Raw genomic sequence first — 20,978 nt, forward strand, 5'->3', positions numbered from 1 at the left:
AGTGTATAAGAAATGTTATATAAGACAAAGCACTACAAAATGTAGGAGTCACATGTCATTCATACAGGTAGGCTGTATAGTTTAAGAATGCTTGGTCTGGTAAATCATTAACTCAGGATTTAAAATGTAACACCATGGTTGGGGGGTTTCTTTAGTAACAATTGATTTATACCCAATCAAACACTTTTTCCTACATTAAGATAATGAAAGACATGGGAAAAAAATAATAACACTGTATCTATACCTTGCGAAATGCATGAAATTCTAGGATGACAGTTAGTAGTTAACTGTTCTACATTAGGATTTTAACTTATAAACTGTAAGTAAGAAAATTACCTCTCTGACAAGAGCAATAACCTGTGTTAAATGTGCTTTGTGTTCTGCATAGTACATGTTCTTCGCAGGAGGCATATTAACCCCTTAAAACTTCCATTAGTGAAAACTCTGAACTTACTCCAGACAGAACATTAATCACCAGAGTTATCTTGAAATTTTTTTTGTGGCGTGAAAATTGTTGGAGCCAAGGGACTCTGCCGTAGGGGCTTTTAAAACTATAATATTCTTGCAAACAAGGTACCTTCCCAAAGTCAGCACCAGTTGCGATGACACCGGTCGCACCACCCTAGAGCCAGTCCCAGATGCATAAGCAGTTGACTAAAACAGAAATGACATGGTTCTTGCCATGTCTTTGCAAGATCTTCTAAGCAGATATCGTTTAGATCTGGTGTGTGATATGTTTTGCTATGATGGGATCTTTACTGTCAGTTGCCACGTGTGTAATGGGGCGGAGTAGATTTACTTGTACAGTGGGGATGTAGTGTTTATGGGAATAAGCGCATCAGATTTAGGCTTGTGCATCATATTTTCATTGCTTCTCTGGTGCAGTTTTTTCTGCAGCTGTTAGTTTGAGTACTGTTTTAATAGCTCTTGTTATTAGCAAAGTTGTAATGTTGCACAATGTTACCTTATAGGAACATGTATGTACTTAGGGTCATATTTAAGAAAACTTGGTGCATCAGCTACGGTGGGCGAATTTTTTCTGCGCCCCCCCCACCAGCACCTAACAATACCATTGATGCGCCGTATTTATAATGCGGCACACAATGGCGGTAGTTAGTACAACAGCGTCAAAAGCAAACAAACACAAATGATGGACGGAATGCAGAACCAATCAAACATTCACCCCCAGTCACAGATATGGGTTTAATCCATCAATTCTTTTGCTCACCATGCCACCCCAGTTTGGACCTAGTCATATGCAAACCAGTCTTGACCCTGATCCCCATGGGAACAGTCCAGCCTGAACAGCCAAGCCAGGTCCTCCCTGGACCAGAAACAAGCATCCTGGGACCGGTTTCAGGATGTCACCCTTCATCAGCCAGGCTAGTTTGAATCCAGTGGCATTGTGAGCCCGGAACCCACGTCTGGGCATACCCGGAACCCACGTCTGGGCATACCCGGCGCTTATGGCGTCAAGAGCAAACAAACACAAATGATGGACGGAATGCAGAACCAATCAAACATTCACCCCCAGTCACAGATCTGGGTTTAATCCATCAATTATTTTGCTCACCATGCCGCCCCAGTTTGGACCCAGCCATATGCAAATCAGTCTTGACCCTGATCCCCATGGGAACAGTCCAGCCCGAACTGCCAGGCCAGGTCCTCCCTGGATTGGAAACAAGCATCCTGGGACCAGTTTCAGGGTATCACCCTTCATCAGCCAGGCTAGCTTGAATCCAGTGGCATAATGAGCCCGGGACCCACGACTAGGCACACGCGGCGCACTTATAGCATCAAGAGCAAACAAACACAAATGATGGACGGAATGCAGAACCAATCAAACATTCACCCCAGTCACAGATCTGGGTTTAATCCATCAATTCTTTTGCTCACCATGCCACCCCAGTTTGGACCCAGCCATATGCAAATCAGTCTTGACCCTGATCCCCATGGGAACAGTTCAGCCCGAACTGCCAGGCCAGGTCCTCCCTGGACTGGAAACAAGCATCCTGGGACCGGTTTCAGGGTATCACCCTTCATCAGCCAGGCTAGCTTGAATTCAGTGGCATAGTGAGCCCATAACCCACGTCTGGGCATACCCGGAACCCACGTCTGGGCATACCCGGCGCTTATGGCGTCAAGAGCAAACAAACACAAATGATGGACGGAATGCAGAACCAATCAAACATTCACCCCCAGCCACAGATCTGGGTTTAATCCATCAATTCTTTTGCTCACCATGCCGCCCCAGTTTGGACCCAGCCATATGCAAATCAGTCTTGACCCTGATCCCCATGGGAACAGTCCAGCCCGAACTGCCAGGCCAGGTCCTCCCTGGATTGGAAATAAGCATCCTGGGACCAGTTTCAGGGTATCACCGTTCATCAGCCAGGCTAGCTTGAATCCAGTGGCATAATGAGCCCGGGACCCACGTCTGGGCATCCCCGGCGCACTTATAGCGTCAAGAGCAAACAAACACAAATGATGGACGGAATGCAGAACCAATCAAACATTCACCCCAGTCACAGATCTGGGTTTAATCCATCAATTCTTTTGCTCACCATGCCACCCCAGTTTGGACCCAGCCATATGCAAATCAGTCTTGACCCTGATCCCCATGGGAACAGTCCAGCCCGAACTGCCAGGCCAGGTCCTCCCTGGACCGGAAACAAGCATCCTGGGACCGGTCTCAGGGTATCACCCTTCATCAGCCAGGCTAGCTTGAATTCAGTGGCATAGTGAGCCCATGACCCACGTCTTGGCATACCCGGCGCACTTATGGCGTCAAAAGCAAAAAAACGAAGTACAACAGCGTCAACATTTTTTACGCTAATGGTGGTGTTTTGCTACACTATCGTCAGAAATGTTGACGCTACCGAAGCAAAGTGCAAGGAAGCCAATAGGTGTCTATGGATGTGTCATTGTAACGCCTGCTCGGATCAGGCATTTAGAATAATGCCAAAAAAGGTGCAGTGAAATCTGATAAATTTTACTGCGCCATTTTCACGGGCCTCCTAGCGTGGGAATGCCCCCCTTGCATACATTATGCCTGTTACAGACATAATGTAGTGCAAGGGGCTACAAAGTGGTGCAATGCATGCATTGCACGCCTTTGTAAATATGGCCCGTGTGAGAAAGTAGCCTCTTTCTAGCATGGTTACCCACGTAGTTTACCTCTGTGCAAGTGTTTGTCAGTGTGTTTTTTCTTACCTCACTGGGATCCAGCTAGCTAGGACCTTAGTGCTCACAGTTTGAGACCTATTTGTCAGTGTGTTTTTACTGTCTCACTGGGATCCTGCTAGTCAGTACCCCAGTGCTCATAGTTTTTGGCCTATATGGGTTGTCAGTATGCTTGACTGTGTCACTGGAGTTCTGCTAACCAGAACTCCAGTGCTTATGCTCTCTCTGTGTGCCAAATTTGTCACAATAGCTTAGTGACTTCATATTCCAATTCTAATTGGCGCACTGGACCCCCCTTATAAGTCCTTAGTAGATGGTACCTAGGTGCCCAGGGCATTGGGGTTCCAGGAGATCCTTATGGGCTGCAGTATTTCTTTTGCCACCCATAAGGAGCTAAGACAAACCTTTCCTCAGGACTGCCACTGCAGCCTGAGTGAAATAGTGCTCACACTATTTCACAGCCATTTTCACTGCACTAAAGTAACTTATAAGTCACCTATATGTCTAACCTTCATTGACTGAAGGCTAGGTGCAAAGTTACTGTGACCCAGGGCCAATTCCCGGACGGGGGCACCATTATAAGCGTGCACTACATATATGTCAATACATATATGTAGCTTCACAATGGTAACTCCAAATAGGGCCATGTGAGGTGTCTAAGATTGTGAAATTGAACCCCCAAATTCAAATCTGGTATTGGGGGGCCAATTCCATGCACCCTAGGGGCTCCACAATGGACCCCCAGTACTGCCAAACCAGCTCTCTGAGGTTTCCACTTCAGCCCCAGCTGAAGGCAGAACAATGCATTTCCTTTAGGAGAGGGGTGTTACACCCTCTTCCATTGGAAATAAGTGTTACAGGCATGGGAGGGGTAGCCTCCCAGAGCCTCTGGAAATGCTTTGAAGGGCACAAACGGTGCCCTCTTTGCATAATCAAGTCTACCTAATCAAGTCTACACCCGTTCAGGGACCCCCTGTCCCTGCTATGGTGCGAAACTGGAGAAAGGAAGGGGAGTGATCATTCCCCTGTCCATCACCACCCCAGGGGTGGTGCCCAGAGCTCCTCCTGAGCGTCCCTGGCGTTAGCCATTTTGGATTGCAAGGTGTGGGGACCCTCTGAGAGCATCTGAGCCAGCAGGTGACGTCAGAGACCCCTCCTGATAGGTGCATACCTGAGTAGGAAGCCAATCCCCCTTTCAGGGCTATTTAGGGTCTCTCCTCTGGGTGTTTCCTCAGATTCGGTTTGCAAGACTCCGTCAGGACTCCTCTGCATCCTCTGCTTCAGCTTCTGACCATCGGATCAACCGCAGACTGCTCCAGCTGTAACTGCAACAAAGTATACAGGAAGGCTACTGTGACCTGCAACCTCAGCTCCAGCCAACAAATGCAACAGATTCCACGGTGTGCACGCTCTGAGGATTGTCTGTCTTCACCCTGCACCACAAGAACATAAGGAATCTCCTGTGCAGTGACAGAGTCACTTCCCTGCTTCAGCAGGCACCTCTCTGCAATGACGACCGGTACTCTGGGACTCCTCTCCTGTTGACGAGCATGATCCCTTGAACACAGGTGGTGGACCGAAGTGGTCCTGACTGTCCAAAGGTCCAGCTGTCCAAATTTGGTGGAGGTAAGGGCTTGCCTCCCCATACCAGACAGTACCCCTCCAATCCAAGAGAAACAGCAACCTTGTTCTCTCTTTCAGCCATATGGACAAACGTTTTGCCCAGCTATGGCCTTACTGAGACAGCAGCCCTGTCTAGCATTCTCATCCTTAGGACAGCAACCCTGTCTTGACATAGGCTCAGTGGAACAGTTCCCCTGCCCCACTTTAAAACTTACAAATAGAGAATCTAAGAATATACACTTGCGCTGTTTTCTAGTTACAAATCTTTAAACTGTGTGGTTTACATCCCCACAGGGGAGTAACCATACAGTGGATGATAAAGGGAGTAACCACTCTATTGCAGGTCTACTCTCCAGTTATCACCACTTAGACAATAAAGTCTCAATTGGGCAAGGTTAGCCTTGTTGTCCTTCGTTTGGGGAGGGGTTATGTGAGAAATTATCCTTTTTCTAGCATGGTTACCCCCATTTTTGGCCTGTGTGTCAGTGTTTGTAAGTGTGTTTTTACTGCCTCACTGGGATCCTGCTAGCCAGGACCCCAGTGCTCATAGTTTGAGACCTCTTTGTCAGTGTGTTTTTATTGTCTCATTGGGATCCTGCTAGTCAGGACCCCAGTGCTCATAGTTTGTGGCCTATATGTGTTGTTGGTATGCTTGACTGTGTCACTGTAGTTCTGCTAACCAGAACTCCAGTGCTTATGCTCTCTCTATGTACCAAATTTGAAACTATAGTTTAGTGGCTCCATATCCCAATTGTAATTGGCACAACGGACCCCCCCTTATAAGTCCCTCGTATATGGTGCCTAGGTACCCAGCGCATTGGGGTTCCAGGAGATCCTTATGGGCTGCAGCATTTCTTTTGCCACCCATAAGGAGCTCATACAAACCTTTCTTCAGGTCTGTCACTGCAGCCTGAGTGAAATAGTGAACACACTATTTCACAGCTATATTCACTGCACTAAAGTAACTTATAAGTCACCTATATGTCTAACCTTCATTGACTGAAGGTTAGGTGCAAAGTTCCTGTGAGTGAGGGCACCCTTGCACTAGCAAAGGTGCCCCCACATTGTCCAGGGCCAATTCCTCAGACTTCATGAGTGTGGGGACACCATTATAAGCGTGCACTACATATATGTCAAAACATATATTTAGCTTCACAATGGTAACTCCGAATGTGGCCATGTGAGGTGTCTAAGATTGTGAAATTGAACCCCACAATTCAAATCTGGTATTGGGGACCAATTCCATGCTCCCTGGGGGCTCCACTATGGACCCCCAGTAATGCCAAACCAGCTCTCTGAGGTTTCCACTGCTGCCCCAGCTGCTGCCACCTCACAGACAGGTTTCTGCCCTCCTAGGGATTAAGCAGCTCAATCCCAGGAAGGCAGAACAATGCATTTCCTTTAGGAGAGGGGTGTTACACCCTCTTCCATTGGAAATAGGTGTTACAGGCATGGGAGGGGTAGCCTCCCAGAGCCTCTGGAAATGCTTTGAAGGGCATAAACTGTGCCCTCTTTGCATAACTCAGTCTTCACCCGTTCAGGGACCCCCAGTCCCTGCTCTGGCGCGAAACTGGAGAAAGGAAAGGAGAGTGATCACTCCCCTGTCCAAGCTCCTCCTGAGTGTCCCTGGCGTTAGCCATCTTGGATTCCAAGGTGTGGGGACCCTCTGGGAGCATCTGAGTGGCCAGTGCCAGCAGGTGACGTCAGAGACCCCTCCTGATAGGTGCATACCTGGGTAGGAAGCCAATCCCCCTCTCAGGGCTATTTAGGGTCTCTCCTCTAGGTGTTTCCTCAGATTCGGTTTGCAAGACTCCTCCAGGACTCCTTTGTATCCTCTGCTTCAGCTTCTGACCGTCAGATCAACCGCAGACTGCTCCAGCTGTAAATGCAACAAAGCATACAGGAAGGCTACTGTGAACTGCAACTTCAGCTCCAGCCAGCAAATGCAACAGATTCCACAGTGTGCACGCTCTGAGGACTGCCTGTCTTCACCCTGCACCGGAAGAACATAAGAAATCTCCTGTGGAGTGACGGAGTCACTTCCCTGCTTCAGCAGGCACCTCTCTGCAATGACGACAGGTAGGCAGGGACTCCTCTCCTGTTGACGAGCATGATCCCTGGAACACAAGTGGTGGACCAAAGTGATCCTCACTGTCCAAAGATCCAGCTGTCCAAATTTGGTGGAGGTAAGGGCTTGCCTCCCCGAACCAGACAGTACCTGTGTGCATTGCGTCCTCTACAGCTCCTTGGGCTTCTGTGCACTTCTTCCAAAAGTCCTTCATGCACAGCATAGCCCAGGTCCCCAGCACTCAATCCTGCAGCGCTCAGCTCCCTGGGGTTTCTCCAGCGGCGTGGGATCCTTTTGTGTAGTGCTGCGATATCCGCTCTTTGCAACTCCCTTGTCCCCATGTCCTGGGACTCCTGTGGATGCTGCCTGGTCTTCTGAGGGCTCTCTGAAGTGCTGAGAGCCCCCTCTGTCTCCTCAGTCTGAGTTCAGACCCCCAGGTCCCTCCTGGGACCGGGCAGCTCCTCTTTGACACAAAAACTCGTTCTTGCATGAACCAAGGCTTGTTGGTGGAATCTAGTGATGCAAACAGCCTACATCAAACTACCCGAGGTGGGACATCTCCTGCACCAAGCAGGAACCCGCAGGTATCTTCTTTGGTGCAGTTCTGTACTTTTCTTCCAACCGGAGAATCCACTTTTGCACCTTCTTCCAGGTTGGAAGGGGCTCCTGTTTTTCCAGGACTCTTCATCGACTTCTGGACTTGGTCTCCTCTCTCCACACATCTTCAGGTCCAGGAATCCATTGTTGGTTGCTTGCAGTCCTGCTTGGTTCTTGCATAATTCTTCATCACAAATTGTAGTGTGTACTGAGGAAACTTGCTGTACTTTACTCCTGTTTTCCTGGGCTCTGGGGTGCCCAGGAAAAGTTAGTTATCTTTGGTGTTTTCTTACACTCCAAGCGCCCCTCTACACACTACACTTGCCTAGGGAGGAATTCGTTATTCGCATTCCACTATTTTAGTATATGGTTTGTGTTGCCTCTAGGACAATTGCAACCTATTGTGTTTTTCAGTGTTAGAATTATTTCTTGCTGTGTACTTACCTGATTTTGGTTACTTGGATATTTATTGTGTATAATACTTACCTCCAGTCCTAGTATCGCCTCTAAGATATTCTTGGCCTTGTGTCACTAAAATCAAGTACCTTTATTTTTGGTAACACTGAGTATTGACTTTTATTGTGTATAAGTACTGTGTGACGATAGTGGTATTGCAAGAGCTTTGCATATCTCCTAGTTCAGCCTTGGCTGCTCTGCTACAGCTACCTCTAGACAGCCTAAACTGCTAGACACTGCCTACATTTCACTAATAAGGGATAACTGCACCTGGTATATGGTGTAGGTATCATAGGTACCCACTACAAACCAGGCCAGCCTCCTACAGCACACCAGAAAAGCCACTTTAGCGCCGCCTTAGTGTAAAAAGAAATTATGGTATGGCAACAATAAGAGAGACGTCCACTTCTTTCAAGAGAAGCAGAAATGTCTGCGTAGTTTACTTCCGTTTTCCTGTAAATTTCTAATAAACTGGCAAGTGGTATTTTTAGACTATTAGACTAATGTCATAAAAAATGCACAACACTCCTTAAAACACCCATTTATTTTACCATGTTTTGACAAATGAATAGTACTTACCCATATACATTTCGTTTAAAAATTTAAAGCACTTCCCCCCTGATTATGCCTGCCAGGCACCCAAACCAATCACTTGCATAGCAGCACCAAGATATTTTATTGACATTGCCCCTTTCGCACTGGTAACTGTGATTTTACCTCTGGGTGAAAATATTGATAAAGAGGTAACTTGCTACTCTTCTAAACGGTGGTTCACTATATTCTTAACAACCCTTTGTCAGTTCTTAAGGATTTCAGGATAGCTTGGAAAAGAATATGAATTATTGTACCCAAAACCATAGCAAAATTACTCACAGTCTTGCCTTTATCTTCAAAATATTCCCTTGCTTCTTCATAGTTGCATCTCTCTTCTAGGCATTCTCTTTCCAAATTTCCAGGAAGAATCTCCTCAATCAGCATGAAATTTGCACGCTTGTATCTTTGCATGACTTGGTTGGCATTTTCTGCTGATAGAAATACTGAAAAATATTCAGAAACATATTTATTATCTGTAAGAATATAAAGCTTTTTATCACTGCTTTGTCAGACTGTATAGGATGTAAGCACGAACTCCTCCTATGTTTCTAAAATATCTGTGTCCTCTATGGGGACCGATTCTGAATGTGATCCAATCAAAATAGACAGCTTACTTGTACATTACATCAAAGATTTATTGTGCCCTTGTACATGGTAGAAAGCAGGAGCTTAGTCACAGAGTTTAGATGCGCACAAGGGGTTGATAGCTTCCCTCAAATAGAGGGGATAGCCTGTCACATACAATTCTTCATGACTGATGCCAGCACATCCCCAGTGGGTCAGAATAATTTGATTACCAGTATGTTCTTTATTTTAGCAGAACACTTTCTTATTGGACCCTCAAAAAAACCCACCACTGCTGCCACTTAATAACCTTGTTTAATCACAAGAAAAGTCTTTATCTGTTTCCTAGGATAGCCATCTTCTCATATGCTCTAGATGTCAACTATAATCCCCAAGATGATTCTTATTTGATCTCCATCATGACCAAAGCGACCTCCATTTGAGCTCCAAGTTGCCCTCAGTGAAGTTGCAAAGTTTAGAACTGTTTTAATTTGTGCCTCTGGCTACATTATTCCTGCAAAAAACTGTTTTTCTGGAAAGTTCTTTTTTTAATTTGATTTTAAAAACACTGTTTTCAGGAAAAGAGTGAAAAATAAGTGGAACTTATTGTAATGTAAAATAAGTAGTTCGATTGTAACTTGCTGGGTTCTATCCAGAGCTTGATTGGAAACCAAAACCAGTCTTGGCAAAAATGTTCCAACCAGCCACACACTGTATGATTGCTCATCTAAAATGGGTCAAATTATTTGGCATACAATGTCTCTCACACTTTTTAAAACAAGCATGCATACTCCACAAATTTCAGGAAGCAAATTCCTTCAGATATGCCATGGAACTATCCTGTTGTTGATTCTCATCCTGCCTTTCATGTGAGTCCAGATTACTTTCCTTTGATAGTTCAAGTGATTCTTGTCAGATTCCCAGAATTTAGCATACTGTGAAATTTGTACTAATTTACGGCCTCTTAAGGTAGTCTTAGACCTATGAAATGGCACCAACCTCTCAAGTGGACTTCTCTGCTTTCACAGTTGTCTGTTCCATACTCTGGCATGGGCATGAGAGGTCTAAGTCACTTTGGCACAAGTCCCTCCAGTTGCTGCAAATGTGAGTACCATTTTTAACTTTCTACTTCTTCCTGGTGGTGATTGTGCAAATGCCAACAGGTGCGTGGCCTACACACAGTTGCATATCTCAGCTAATATCCAGGTGTTCACAATATAGCACTAACTTTACTAAAGAAAGAAGGGCTTCCACATGTGTTTCTTTAGCAGCCCAGTTGTATTTCACATGATCTATATTGAAAATGAAACACCTTATCCACTATGTCATGATAAGACCCTCTGAAATGACAGAGTGTACATATCTAAGAAGTTAACATCTCAAACGTGAGATGTAAATGTTCACTAAAATCCTTCGGGACGTTTTGGTGATTTGCTCGTCAAGTTCATATTTGGGCTGCGTGATAAAAAGACTCATTAAAATGTAACAGTAGAGGGAGGAATAGTTTAAGGAAGGGGGTCACAATGGGGTTTGAAGCTACAAAGGGAGAGTTGTGTTAGAACCCATCTACCCTTCCAGTGAAACTAACACTGTTTCTTGAAAGCAGGGCCAGTCAGGTACTGGTGTGCTATTCAAATCTCTGTAGAACTTCGGAAACAGAGCTTCTTAAACGTTTACCTCTCCAACCTTAGGATGGAATGAAAACTGAAATAGTTCAGAAATAGTCTTTCTTTTTGGACCCCAACTGAGAGCAATGCTGAGGCTAGACATTCAGGGACTGTAGGAGGCTGGCCTGGTTTGTAGTTGGTACCATGGGTACTTACACCTTATACCGGGTTCAGTTATCCCTTATTAGTGAAGCAGTAGTGTTCTAACAGCTTAGGCTGATAGAGGTAGCTATAGCAGAGCAGCTTAGGCTGAACTAGGAAACATGCAAAGCTCATGCAATACCACTTATAGTTACACAGTACTTATACACAAGTAAAGACAATACTCAGTGTTACCAAAAATAAAGGTAGTTTATTTGGGTGACACAGTACCAAAAATATCTTAGAAGCAATACTCCTTCTGGAGGTAAGTATCATACACAACATATACACTAGACACCAAAATAAGGTAAGTAATTAGACAAAGACTAGTGCAAACAATAGGAAATGCTATAGAATGCAATGGGAGAAAATAGGTCTAGGGGCAACACAAACCATATACTAAGAAAGTGGAATGCGAATCACAAATTCCCCCTAGGCAATTGTAGTCTGTGCAGAATTGCTGGGAGAGTAAGAATACAGTAAAGATAAGTAAATTACCCCACCCCAGAGCCCAGAAAGGCAGGCGTAAAGTACTGCAAGTTTCCTTAGGACACACTACACCTCATGATATGGATTATTGCAGTAACCAACCAAGTCTGCAAACAACAACTGCTGGATTCCTAGACCTGATGACCTGAAAAAGAAGGAGACCAAGTCCAGAAGTCAAAAGAAGTTCTAGGAAGGACAGGAGCCCCTGCCAACCCAGAAGAGGGTGCAAAAGAAGAGTCCTTGGTTGGACGAAGACTGCAGAAATGCACCTTAGGAAGATGCCAGCAGGTTCCTGCATGATGCAATGGATGTCCCATGACGTGAAGATGGATGCAGATGTGAGTTTGTGTTGGAAGTTGCCAACAAGCCTTTGTTATGACATATGTGGGTTTTGCATTAAAATGGTGCTGGCTGGACCTAGGACGGACCTGGGGGCCTCAACTCTATGTGAGGAGAAAGAGGGGGCTCTCAGCAGTTTAGAGAGCCATCAGGATACCAGACAGCATCCACGGGAGTCCCGGGACACAGGGACAAAGGAGGTGAAAAACACGATTGGTGCAGCACAACAAAGGAAGGTCCCACGCCGCCGGAGAACAACTCAGTGAGTTGAGCGTCGCAGGATGGAGTGCTGGGGACCTGAGCCAGGCTGTGTATGAAGGAAGTTTGCAAATAGTGCACAGAGGCCTCAGGAGATGAAGAAGACGCAGTACATAGGGGTACCGTCGCTCTCAGGGAAGGCAAGGTCTTACCTCCTCCAAATTGTGTCAGCAGGATCTCAGGACAGTTTATGTCGATAAGGGCCACCCTCTGTGTCCTTTGAACCATGCTCATTGCTGTGAGAGGAGTCCAAGGGTACTGGTCGTCATCTTGGAAGGTGCCTGAGTGAGCAGGAGAGTGACTCCGTCACCCCATTGGAGATTTCTTCGGTCCTTCTGATGCAGGATGAAGACAGGAAGTCCCCAGAGCTTGCACACCATGGAAACTGTTGCAGTCGCTGGCTGGAGCTGAAGTTGCAGAGGAAAAGTATTGTGGATACTTTGTTGCTGTTACAGTGGGTCCTGGAGCAGGCTGCGGTTGATCCGAGGTCAGAGGATTAAGTAGTAGTTTCAGAGGATTCCTGAAGGAAACTTGCAAGCAAAATCTGAAGAGAACCCACAGGAGAGACCCTAAATAGCCCTTAGGGGGGATTGGCTACCTTATCAGGTAAGGACTTATCAGGAGGGGTCTCTGACGTCACCTGCTGGCACTGGCCACTCAGAGCCCTCCAGAGTGCCCCCACACCTTGCAAATCAAGATGGCTGAAGTCTGGGACACACTGGAGGATCTCTGGGCACCACCCCTAGGGTGATGATGGCCAGGGGAGTGGTCACTCCCCTTTCCTTTGTCCAGTTTCTCACCAGAGCAGGGGACAAGAGGTCCCTGAACCGGTGTAGACTGGCTTATGCAAGGAGGGCACCTTCTGTGCCTTCAAAGCATTTCCAGAGGCTGGAGGAGGCTACCCCTCCCCAGCCTGTAACACCTGTTTCCAAAGAGATAGGGTGTAACACCCTGCTCTCAGAGGAAATGCTTTGTTCTGCCTTTCTGGGACCGAGCTGCTCAGACCCCAGAAGGGCAGAACCCTATCTGTGAGGTGGCAGCAGCTGTAGCTGCAGTGCATGCCTCAGAGAGCTGGTTTGGCAGTACTGGGGGTCCATAGTGGAGCCCCCAGGATGCATGGAACTGGCTCCCCAATACCAGATTTTGAATAGGGGGACAATTCCATGATCTTAGACATGTTACATGGCCATATTCGGAGTTACCATTGTGAAGCTACATATAGGTATTGACCTGTATGTAGTGCACGCATGTAATGGCATCCCCGCACTCATAAAGTCCCGGGAAATGGCCCTAAACTGTGTGGGGGCACCTTTGCTAGTGCAAGGGTGCCTTCACACTTAGTAACTTTGCACCTAACCTTCAGCAAGTGAAGGTTAGACATAGAGTGACTTATAAGTTACTTAAGTGCAGTGAAAATGGCTGTGAAATAGTGTGTGCACTATTTCACGCAGGATGCAATGGCAGGCCTATGGAAGGGTTTGTCTGATCTCCTTATGGGTGATAAAAGAAATGCTGCTGCCCATATGGATCTCCTGGAACCCCAATGCCCTGGGTACCTAGTTACCATATACTAGGGACTTATAAGGGGGGTCCAGTGTGCCAAGTGAAATTGGTAAATGAAGTCACTAGCCTACAGTGACAAATTTAAAAGCAGAGAGAGCATAAGTACTGAGGTTCTGATTAGCCGAGCCTCAGTGACACAGTCAAGCACTATACATACACACACATTAGGCCATAAACTATGATCACTGGAGTCCTGACCAGCAGGATCCACGTGAGACAGACAAAAACATACTGAAATACAGGTAAAAATGGGGGGAACATGCCAAGGCAGATGGTACTTTCCGACAGGGACTCATTAACAAAGTTCACTTTTGAAAAGCTAAAATTTGCTCTTGTGAGATAACTCATACCTTTGGAACACATATCCTACTTTTGAGAAATATATACATTGCCTGATTCAAAAAGCTTGCTGTTGAAAAGTCAGAAATGTAATACTTGTTGTTTTAAAATGTTTATTAGAACTGTCAAGAACATTCATAAAATGTTGTCATTGCTCACAAAACTCAGTTAATTCAGATGAAAAGAGAAACATCTTTAGCTAGCCAATACATAATTCAGCCCATCCAATTATGCACCCATACAAGACAGCTGTGTATTGAATCCATATAAAACGAATCTCTGATGTAGAGTGTCTGAAAGGAGACTCACATAGCTGATTACAAGAAGCAACTCTTCAATACATTGCTTCTCTACTCAAAACAGTGTCTTCAGCTGTATCATGTGCACAGTGCACTTAGCCCAAGATCCTGCAGGGTAATACCTTTGCCTTCACCTGTGCTCAGTTAACACAGAGTGTGACCTCTGGCCACATCCTGTGCTCACTGCCCTGAGACTTTAGCAAAGGAATGAACAGCCAATGGTTGCTGGCTGTTCTCAATGGATGGTGGGCACAGTGTATGGCACAACAAATTCCTCCTTTACAGTTCCGGCTCAACAACCACCAGCGCTCGGGGTGAGACACATCACTTTATCTCACCTATGAGGTTAAGTGAATCTTTTGACTTGGCGAAGAGTGTAGTAGTCAGAATCATTCAGTTACAAATAAATGACATTACATCATGAGCAATTCTAAACACCATAACAATTTAAACACTTATTCAAACTCCAAACCAAATTAAGTTTCAAAGGTTACAATCCCAAAATCAATGTCAGGTAAAAGGGGCGCAAAACAAAGTTATAAACATACATAAAAACCATTGGCTGACTAAGGGCCTGATTCAGACTTTGGCGGGCGGCCGAGGCCGCCCGCCAAAGTCCCGCCGACAAATGACCGCACCGCGGTCAAAAGACCGCGGCGGCCATTCTTACATTTCCGCTGGGCCGGCGGGCGCTCTCCAAAAGAGCGCCCGCCGGCCCAGCGGAAATGCCCCTGCAACGAGGATGCCGGCTCCGAATGGAGCCGGCGGAGTTGCAGGGGTGCGACGGGTGCAGTGGCACCCGTCGCGATTTTCACTGTCTGCTCAGCAGACAGTGAAAATCATGGTGGGGCCCTGTTAGGGGGCCCCTGCACTGCCCATGCCTGTGGCATGGGCAGTGCAGGGGCCCCCATGGGCCCCACGACACCCGTTACCGCCAGCCTATTCCTGGCAGTGAAAACCGCCAGGAACAGGCTGGCGGTAAGGGGGTCGGAATCTTCATGGCGGCGCTGCTTGCAACGCCGCCATGGGGATTCCCTGGGCCAGGGGAAAACCGTCGGGAAACCGCCGGTTCCCCTTTTCTGACCGCGGCATTACCGCCGCGGTCAGAATGGCCCTGGAAGCACCGCCAGCCTGTTGGCGGTGCTTCCTCTGCCCTCTGCCCTGGCGGTGTTACACCGCCAGGGTTAGAATGAGGGCCTAAATGTCTAAAAAGATTCAACCTACTAAACATCAATATTGTTAGACCCTCCAAAAGAATAGTATAGATTAGCAACAGTACAATATAAACATTACTAACAGATTTCAAAGCAGATGATGGTGACATCAGTAAATCATCAAAATACAGTTTTAACAATCAATTTCAGAGCTAGGGCATTTCTAATACTAACCAAAATTGGGACTTGCATGTGTGGGAACAGGCTAACACATGCAGGCTAAAAGCAAAATTAAAGGAAGACAAAAATAATTTGGAAAACATCTAAGATAATTCACTATAGAAATATGCTGATGTAAATAACTAAGCTAGAAAAGGAAACAAGAAACCACTTTTATGGGTCCTCATGGGACAGCATACAGAATGATTCATCAAGCAGGACAGTCACCATCTTCTGGCGTCAGTTGATAGCAGCATCAGGATGGTACAGAACATGAGCTGCACAGAGGACAGATCAGCAGTTCAGAAATAGTTGGCCGTATTAGTACTGAACCTCATAACAGAATAGGGCAGTTAAGACTATGATGAGGAAACTCATCAGGATGCTCAGAGAAAATATGTGAGAGCAGACTTAAACAAGAATCTGAGTCCTAAACAATACCAAGCAGAGAAGAAGACTGACTTCAGTTCCAAAGTTCTTCACTAATTAAAATATGTATAATTAATTCATTGGCTCTTCAGGTGGGCACACTCTGGGCATTGATTTCAGCATCCAATGATAATCGATGGCACCACCAAATTCTGATACTTTTAAGAATCTTCTCAGCAAAAGTGCATTGTTTACTGTATGATGTCACACAATACTGCTGAAATATTAAATTTTCTAATGATTTCCTACTTCCAGTCCCTTTCACATGATCCTCAATAAAGTAAACGAATATTCTTTCACATGAACACTGTGATTTCCTGTTCGGTTCAACAACTAAAATAAATACTGTTACATTAACTAAATTTGAAACATCTTCTTTTCCTGCAATGCAATAGAACATTCAACATTACATTAACTGCCTAGGAAAGAATTCAGTTCAGAGGGGACAGAATAAACAAGTGGTTTTCCATTGCTACTTGCAAAGTGAACCTTAAGGCCTAGTCAAATCAAGAAACCTAAATGCACATTAATACATTATTTAAACCTCTTGTGCACTTAACAATTCAAATCATATGTGCAACGCAAATTATTTTATTTCAAATATTATTCATGTTATGTCAAAGCAACTTTAAACATATATTTATTTTTCTTCGCATGTTAATGGAATTCATTTAATTCACTACAAGTGTGTTTAACTCATATTCCTTTAACACTAATAATACATTTTATTTCTACTATTTCTACCTAAAAAATAATACTTTCACATTAATATTCATTAATAATTCACACATTTATGAATGAACAATAGTTTTATGTTAAATGTGAAGTCAAAATAAGAATGGTAGTCACAAATATCCACCACGAGTTAATCATGTACATTTTAATTTCTACGTCATTTTCTCTGTTAGGCCCCTGAAACTACCCATTTATTAGCTGCCAAATGCTACTTCTAGGCCACTAATTTATTAGTTTATGTTACTCTCTCATATCAGCAACTCAAGATTCTTCCTTACTCCATCTAAATATTTACATAGAACATATTTCCCCCATATTGTGCTGCATAAAAGTAACCAAATTACATCTTTTGAATGTCTTGATGTGAATTAGATGAGAGGGACTTAATACGCATGGCCTAGTTGTGCAGAGGAGTCTGCGAATTGAGGTTTTGAATGTTTTCTAACTTACAGAAACCAGGAGGCCTTGTGGTTAACTCAAGCTCCCAAAGCCAAAGTGGAAGCGTATGCAACGCCGCCTGACTGCAGTGGGCCTAATGAGGGACAGATAGCATAGAGCAGTAAATTGGAACTGTACCAAGGGGCTGATTTAGCCTTCTAGCGGAGAAATGTGAGTGGTGAGCAGCAGCAGTTTCTCTATTAGGACTTTGGTGCTACACCCTTTGATTTTCAGGCCTAAAATGTTCCCTCAATCTTACCCTGACTTCCACACCTTTCGTGCGAGCATCCGAACAGCCAAAGCCAAGCAATAACAGGATAACCATTGCACATGTAACAGAATTTCTACATTAGGGCTTACCCCATTTACAACCCTAGATTATCATGAAAAATGTGGTGCAGGAGTCACACCATCACACTGATATAATTCAGTCTAACAGGGTGTTCCACACCAAAGCCCAGCTTCATGCAGTCATGCTGCACATCACTTGTTAAGTAAAGAGAATACATGTTTTACAGCAGTCCCTCATCAGTTTTTCATAGATGGCAGACTGCATGCTTAGAATGTGTTGTGCCGCATCAGAAACCTCTAATAAATGCCGCCACATCAGGTACTTATTTATAGATTATTTCTGATTAACCAAAATTTTGAAATGCAGTTGTTTCGATGTACTGTAGTAATCAAACAGCCCACCTTCTGAAAGGTTGCAACTAATGTTTAGTTGTATCAAAATTGAATGTAATGAATGCATGTTGTCATCAACTCTCCATGAAATTGTTGTTATAGCATGAGTTGAAATGCAGTTGTCCTTTGTATTTACATGCAGATACCCGAATGTGTATAAACAGCACTGTGTAGCTTTTGCTTATTTCCTATACTAGCCTGGATATAGACTACCTACACTACAACTGTACTTATCGTAGGAGAAACACCCCTCTTTTTCCCCCACTCAACCTTACTTTATAGTGTTGGGGTCATGTGCTTCACTTGCTTGTTCATTTCCCTTTGGTTCTTTTTGCCTAACCATTTTCAAATTTCACCAGCCACAGGTGGTCAGAGCAGAAGAGCTCCTCAGCAAGGCAGTGAGAAATGACCAAAGTCTAGAGGATGATCTAGAGTTGTGGAGACAGACTTTTAACACACAGTTAATTAAGCAAGGGAGATTCGTACTCACAATATTGATCTGTAACTTGTAAATTAGTGGTGAATGAGATATGTATGTGCCTAAACTGTCAAATGTGATACTTGACAGTTCCAAGGCAGATACGATCTATGTAACTTGAAGTTATGACTCGATCTGCAGAAGAGACCTGTATTTGTGACTATAATGAACTTAATACGATGTTTTTAAAAAAGCAGGGTTGAATAGTCCAGTCTTCAATAGTATCCTGAACCACATGTATTTGTGCTCACATATTAAATTAAGGTTCAGGGCATTCAAAAGTCCTAGCCCTTATACTTCCGATGAACTCCCTTGGTGTTTCTTTACCATGAATGCTTTATCTCATTTTGTCTTGGTGACAGTACATAAGATATTAAATTAAGCCGTAGCATCTACAGGGAGTCAATGGAGTGCTTGAGGCTTAATGTAATCCCACTAACAAAGTTTTTAAGACACAATTTGGCTTCCTAGTTCAAGCTCTTTGGAGTCTGGCAATAACAATTCAATGGGCTTGATCCACACTTTTTGATTGGTGAGACGTTAGACCTGGCATCTTTTGGCATGTTTCCCCTGGCTTTTTGGCTTCTGACCTCCTGTTTTTATGGTATGCTAGACTCTGTTTTTGCTGGTTTATTGTCTCTGCACATTTTACCTCTGTTGATCAGTGCTAGTGTGGAAGTGCTCCCTATGTAAATTGTATTGGTGATTTGTTTATCCATGATTGGCTTTTTGATTTACTAATACATCCCTAGTAAAGTGCACTGTAAATCAAATGCTACTAGGAGGCTTGCAGCACTGATTGTGCCACCCACATGAGTAGTCCTGTGAACATGTCTCAGACCTGCCATTGCAGCATCCGTGTGTACAGTATTAAACTGCCAATTCAACCTGGCAAGTGTACCCACTTGCCAGGTCCAAACCTTCCCTTTTACTACATGTAAGTCACCCCTAAGGTAGGCCCTAGGTAGCCTCATGGGCAGGGTGCAGTATATTTAAAAGGTAGGACATGTATTAGTGTGTTTTACGTGTCCTGATAGTGAAATACTGGCAAATTTGTTTTTCACTATTGTAAGGCCTACTCTCCAATATGTTAACCTTGGGAGTGCATTTAAATTCCTGTTAAGTGTAATTTCCCATTGGGAGCAGATAGAGATGTGGAGTTTGGGGTCTCTGAACTCACAATTTAAACATACATATTTGGGTAGAGTTGGTTTTTAGATTGCCTGTTTGAAATGACACTTTCAGAAAGTGGGCATTTTCTGTCTTAACCATTCTGTGCCTCTGCCTGCCTGTGGAATCCTCGTCAGAATGACAGTTGGGCTGTTTGTGAAGTCCCTCTAGACAGTGACACAAAGGGAGCTGTGGTGTGCCCTGCATATCCTGATGTGTCTTCCTGGGAGGAGTGGGAAGGGAGGAGCTGACACCTGAAAGGGCTGTGCCTGTCCTCACACAATGCAGTCTCCAATCCCCTGGAGCCAGGCCTGGGCAAGGTAGGATTTTGTGAACAATAGAGACTTTCCTTAGAAGTTTGCCTACTTCAAAGGCAGAAATGAGTATAAGTAGTGGACCCCAAACCCCAGATTTTTAAAACACTTCTATATCAAGAGGAACCTCTGCCAAGGAGAAGAGAGGAAGAGTTGGAGGAGAGGTACTGCCCCTTTGCTGTGTGTGCTTTGCTCTGTTGGCCTGCAGTTGAAGCTTCTGCCTTAAAGAGGGCAAAGATTTGATTTTGCTGTTATCCTGCTTGTGAAGTTTCTCCAAGGGCTTGAAGTAGAGCTTGCCTCATGTTAGAAGTCTCAGTGAAATCAAAGACTTGAGGTGCATCTGCCTACAGCATTGGGAACTGTGTGTTTTGTGCTGCAACACAAGAAAAACCACCACAATGCCGTCAATAGCACTGCTGACTGCAATGTGACTTGACGATGCTGCACGGAGCCGTGCCCCACTTTTCACCGCAACCCTGGTCTCAAGGACGCCACGACCTGACGCTGTCACTGAGCCGCTGCTTGCACCGTGACCTGGGGTCCCGCAATCCACATCACCTTGCTTCTTTGCAACCTTGGTATCTCCGCCAACGCTGCCTGCACCATGGCCAGAGAACACCGGTCATGAGGTACACAAAGCACAGTCCGATCCTGCACCGCAGGACCGGTCCACCAATGCCAGTGCCATTTACTCCAGCAATAATGCTGCCTGCACCGCAACATGGAGGCACCGCATGTCGCACCGCCCCGCTTCACACCACATCCCTGGTCTCACAGACGCCACAGGATGCCGTCACCGAGGCACCACTGCCTGCACGTGACCTGTGGGCACTGCATGTCGAATCGACCTGCTTCGAACTGCAGCCCGATGCCATCAACGCCAGTGCTCCTGACTTCATCATCAGCCCAGAGTTTGATCTGCAATGCATGTGACTTCAAGGGTCCCCCGACCCCTGCACTGACCTCTGGAACCAACGCCCGGTAACACCTGCCAACACCAGCGACGCTACACTTTGGATCTCATCTCGAGGATCACAACACCCTACATTTCCAAGGTACTGTTTGTGGGTCTTCCTGACACTGTAGCTGGCCAGCGACCCTGCAGTCAGCCTGAACTGTTGGATCTGAGGTTCATAACGCCGTGATAGTCCCAGATGGAGCTATCAACTTCAAGAAA

At 45.3% G+C, this 20,978-nt stretch overlaps 1 protein-coding gene across 1 annotated transcript in view; it reads right to left on the bottom strand.

Moving 5' to 3' along the window:
* The window catches only part of PROZ (protein Z, vitamin K dependent plasma glycoprotein), a 284,994-nt gene that overhangs the window by 254,207 nt on the left and 9,809 nt on the right, over nucleotides 1-20,978 (bottom strand). The window contains exon 2 of the mRNA XM_069204954.1: nucleotides 8,801-8,964. Within this exon, the coding sequence (XP_069061055.1) occupies nucleotides 8,801-8,964 (164 nt within the window). The remainder of the gene's footprint in view (nucleotides 1-8,800; nucleotides 8,965-20,978) is intronic.

The sequence above is a fragment of the Pleurodeles waltl genome, chromosome 8 (assembly GCF_031143425.1).
Source record: "Pleurodeles waltl isolate 20211129_DDA chromosome 8, aPleWal1.hap1.20221129, whole genome shotgun sequence".
NCBI classification, from domain to species: domain Eukaryota; kingdom Metazoa; phylum Chordata; class Amphibia; order Caudata; family Salamandridae; genus Pleurodeles; species Pleurodeles waltl.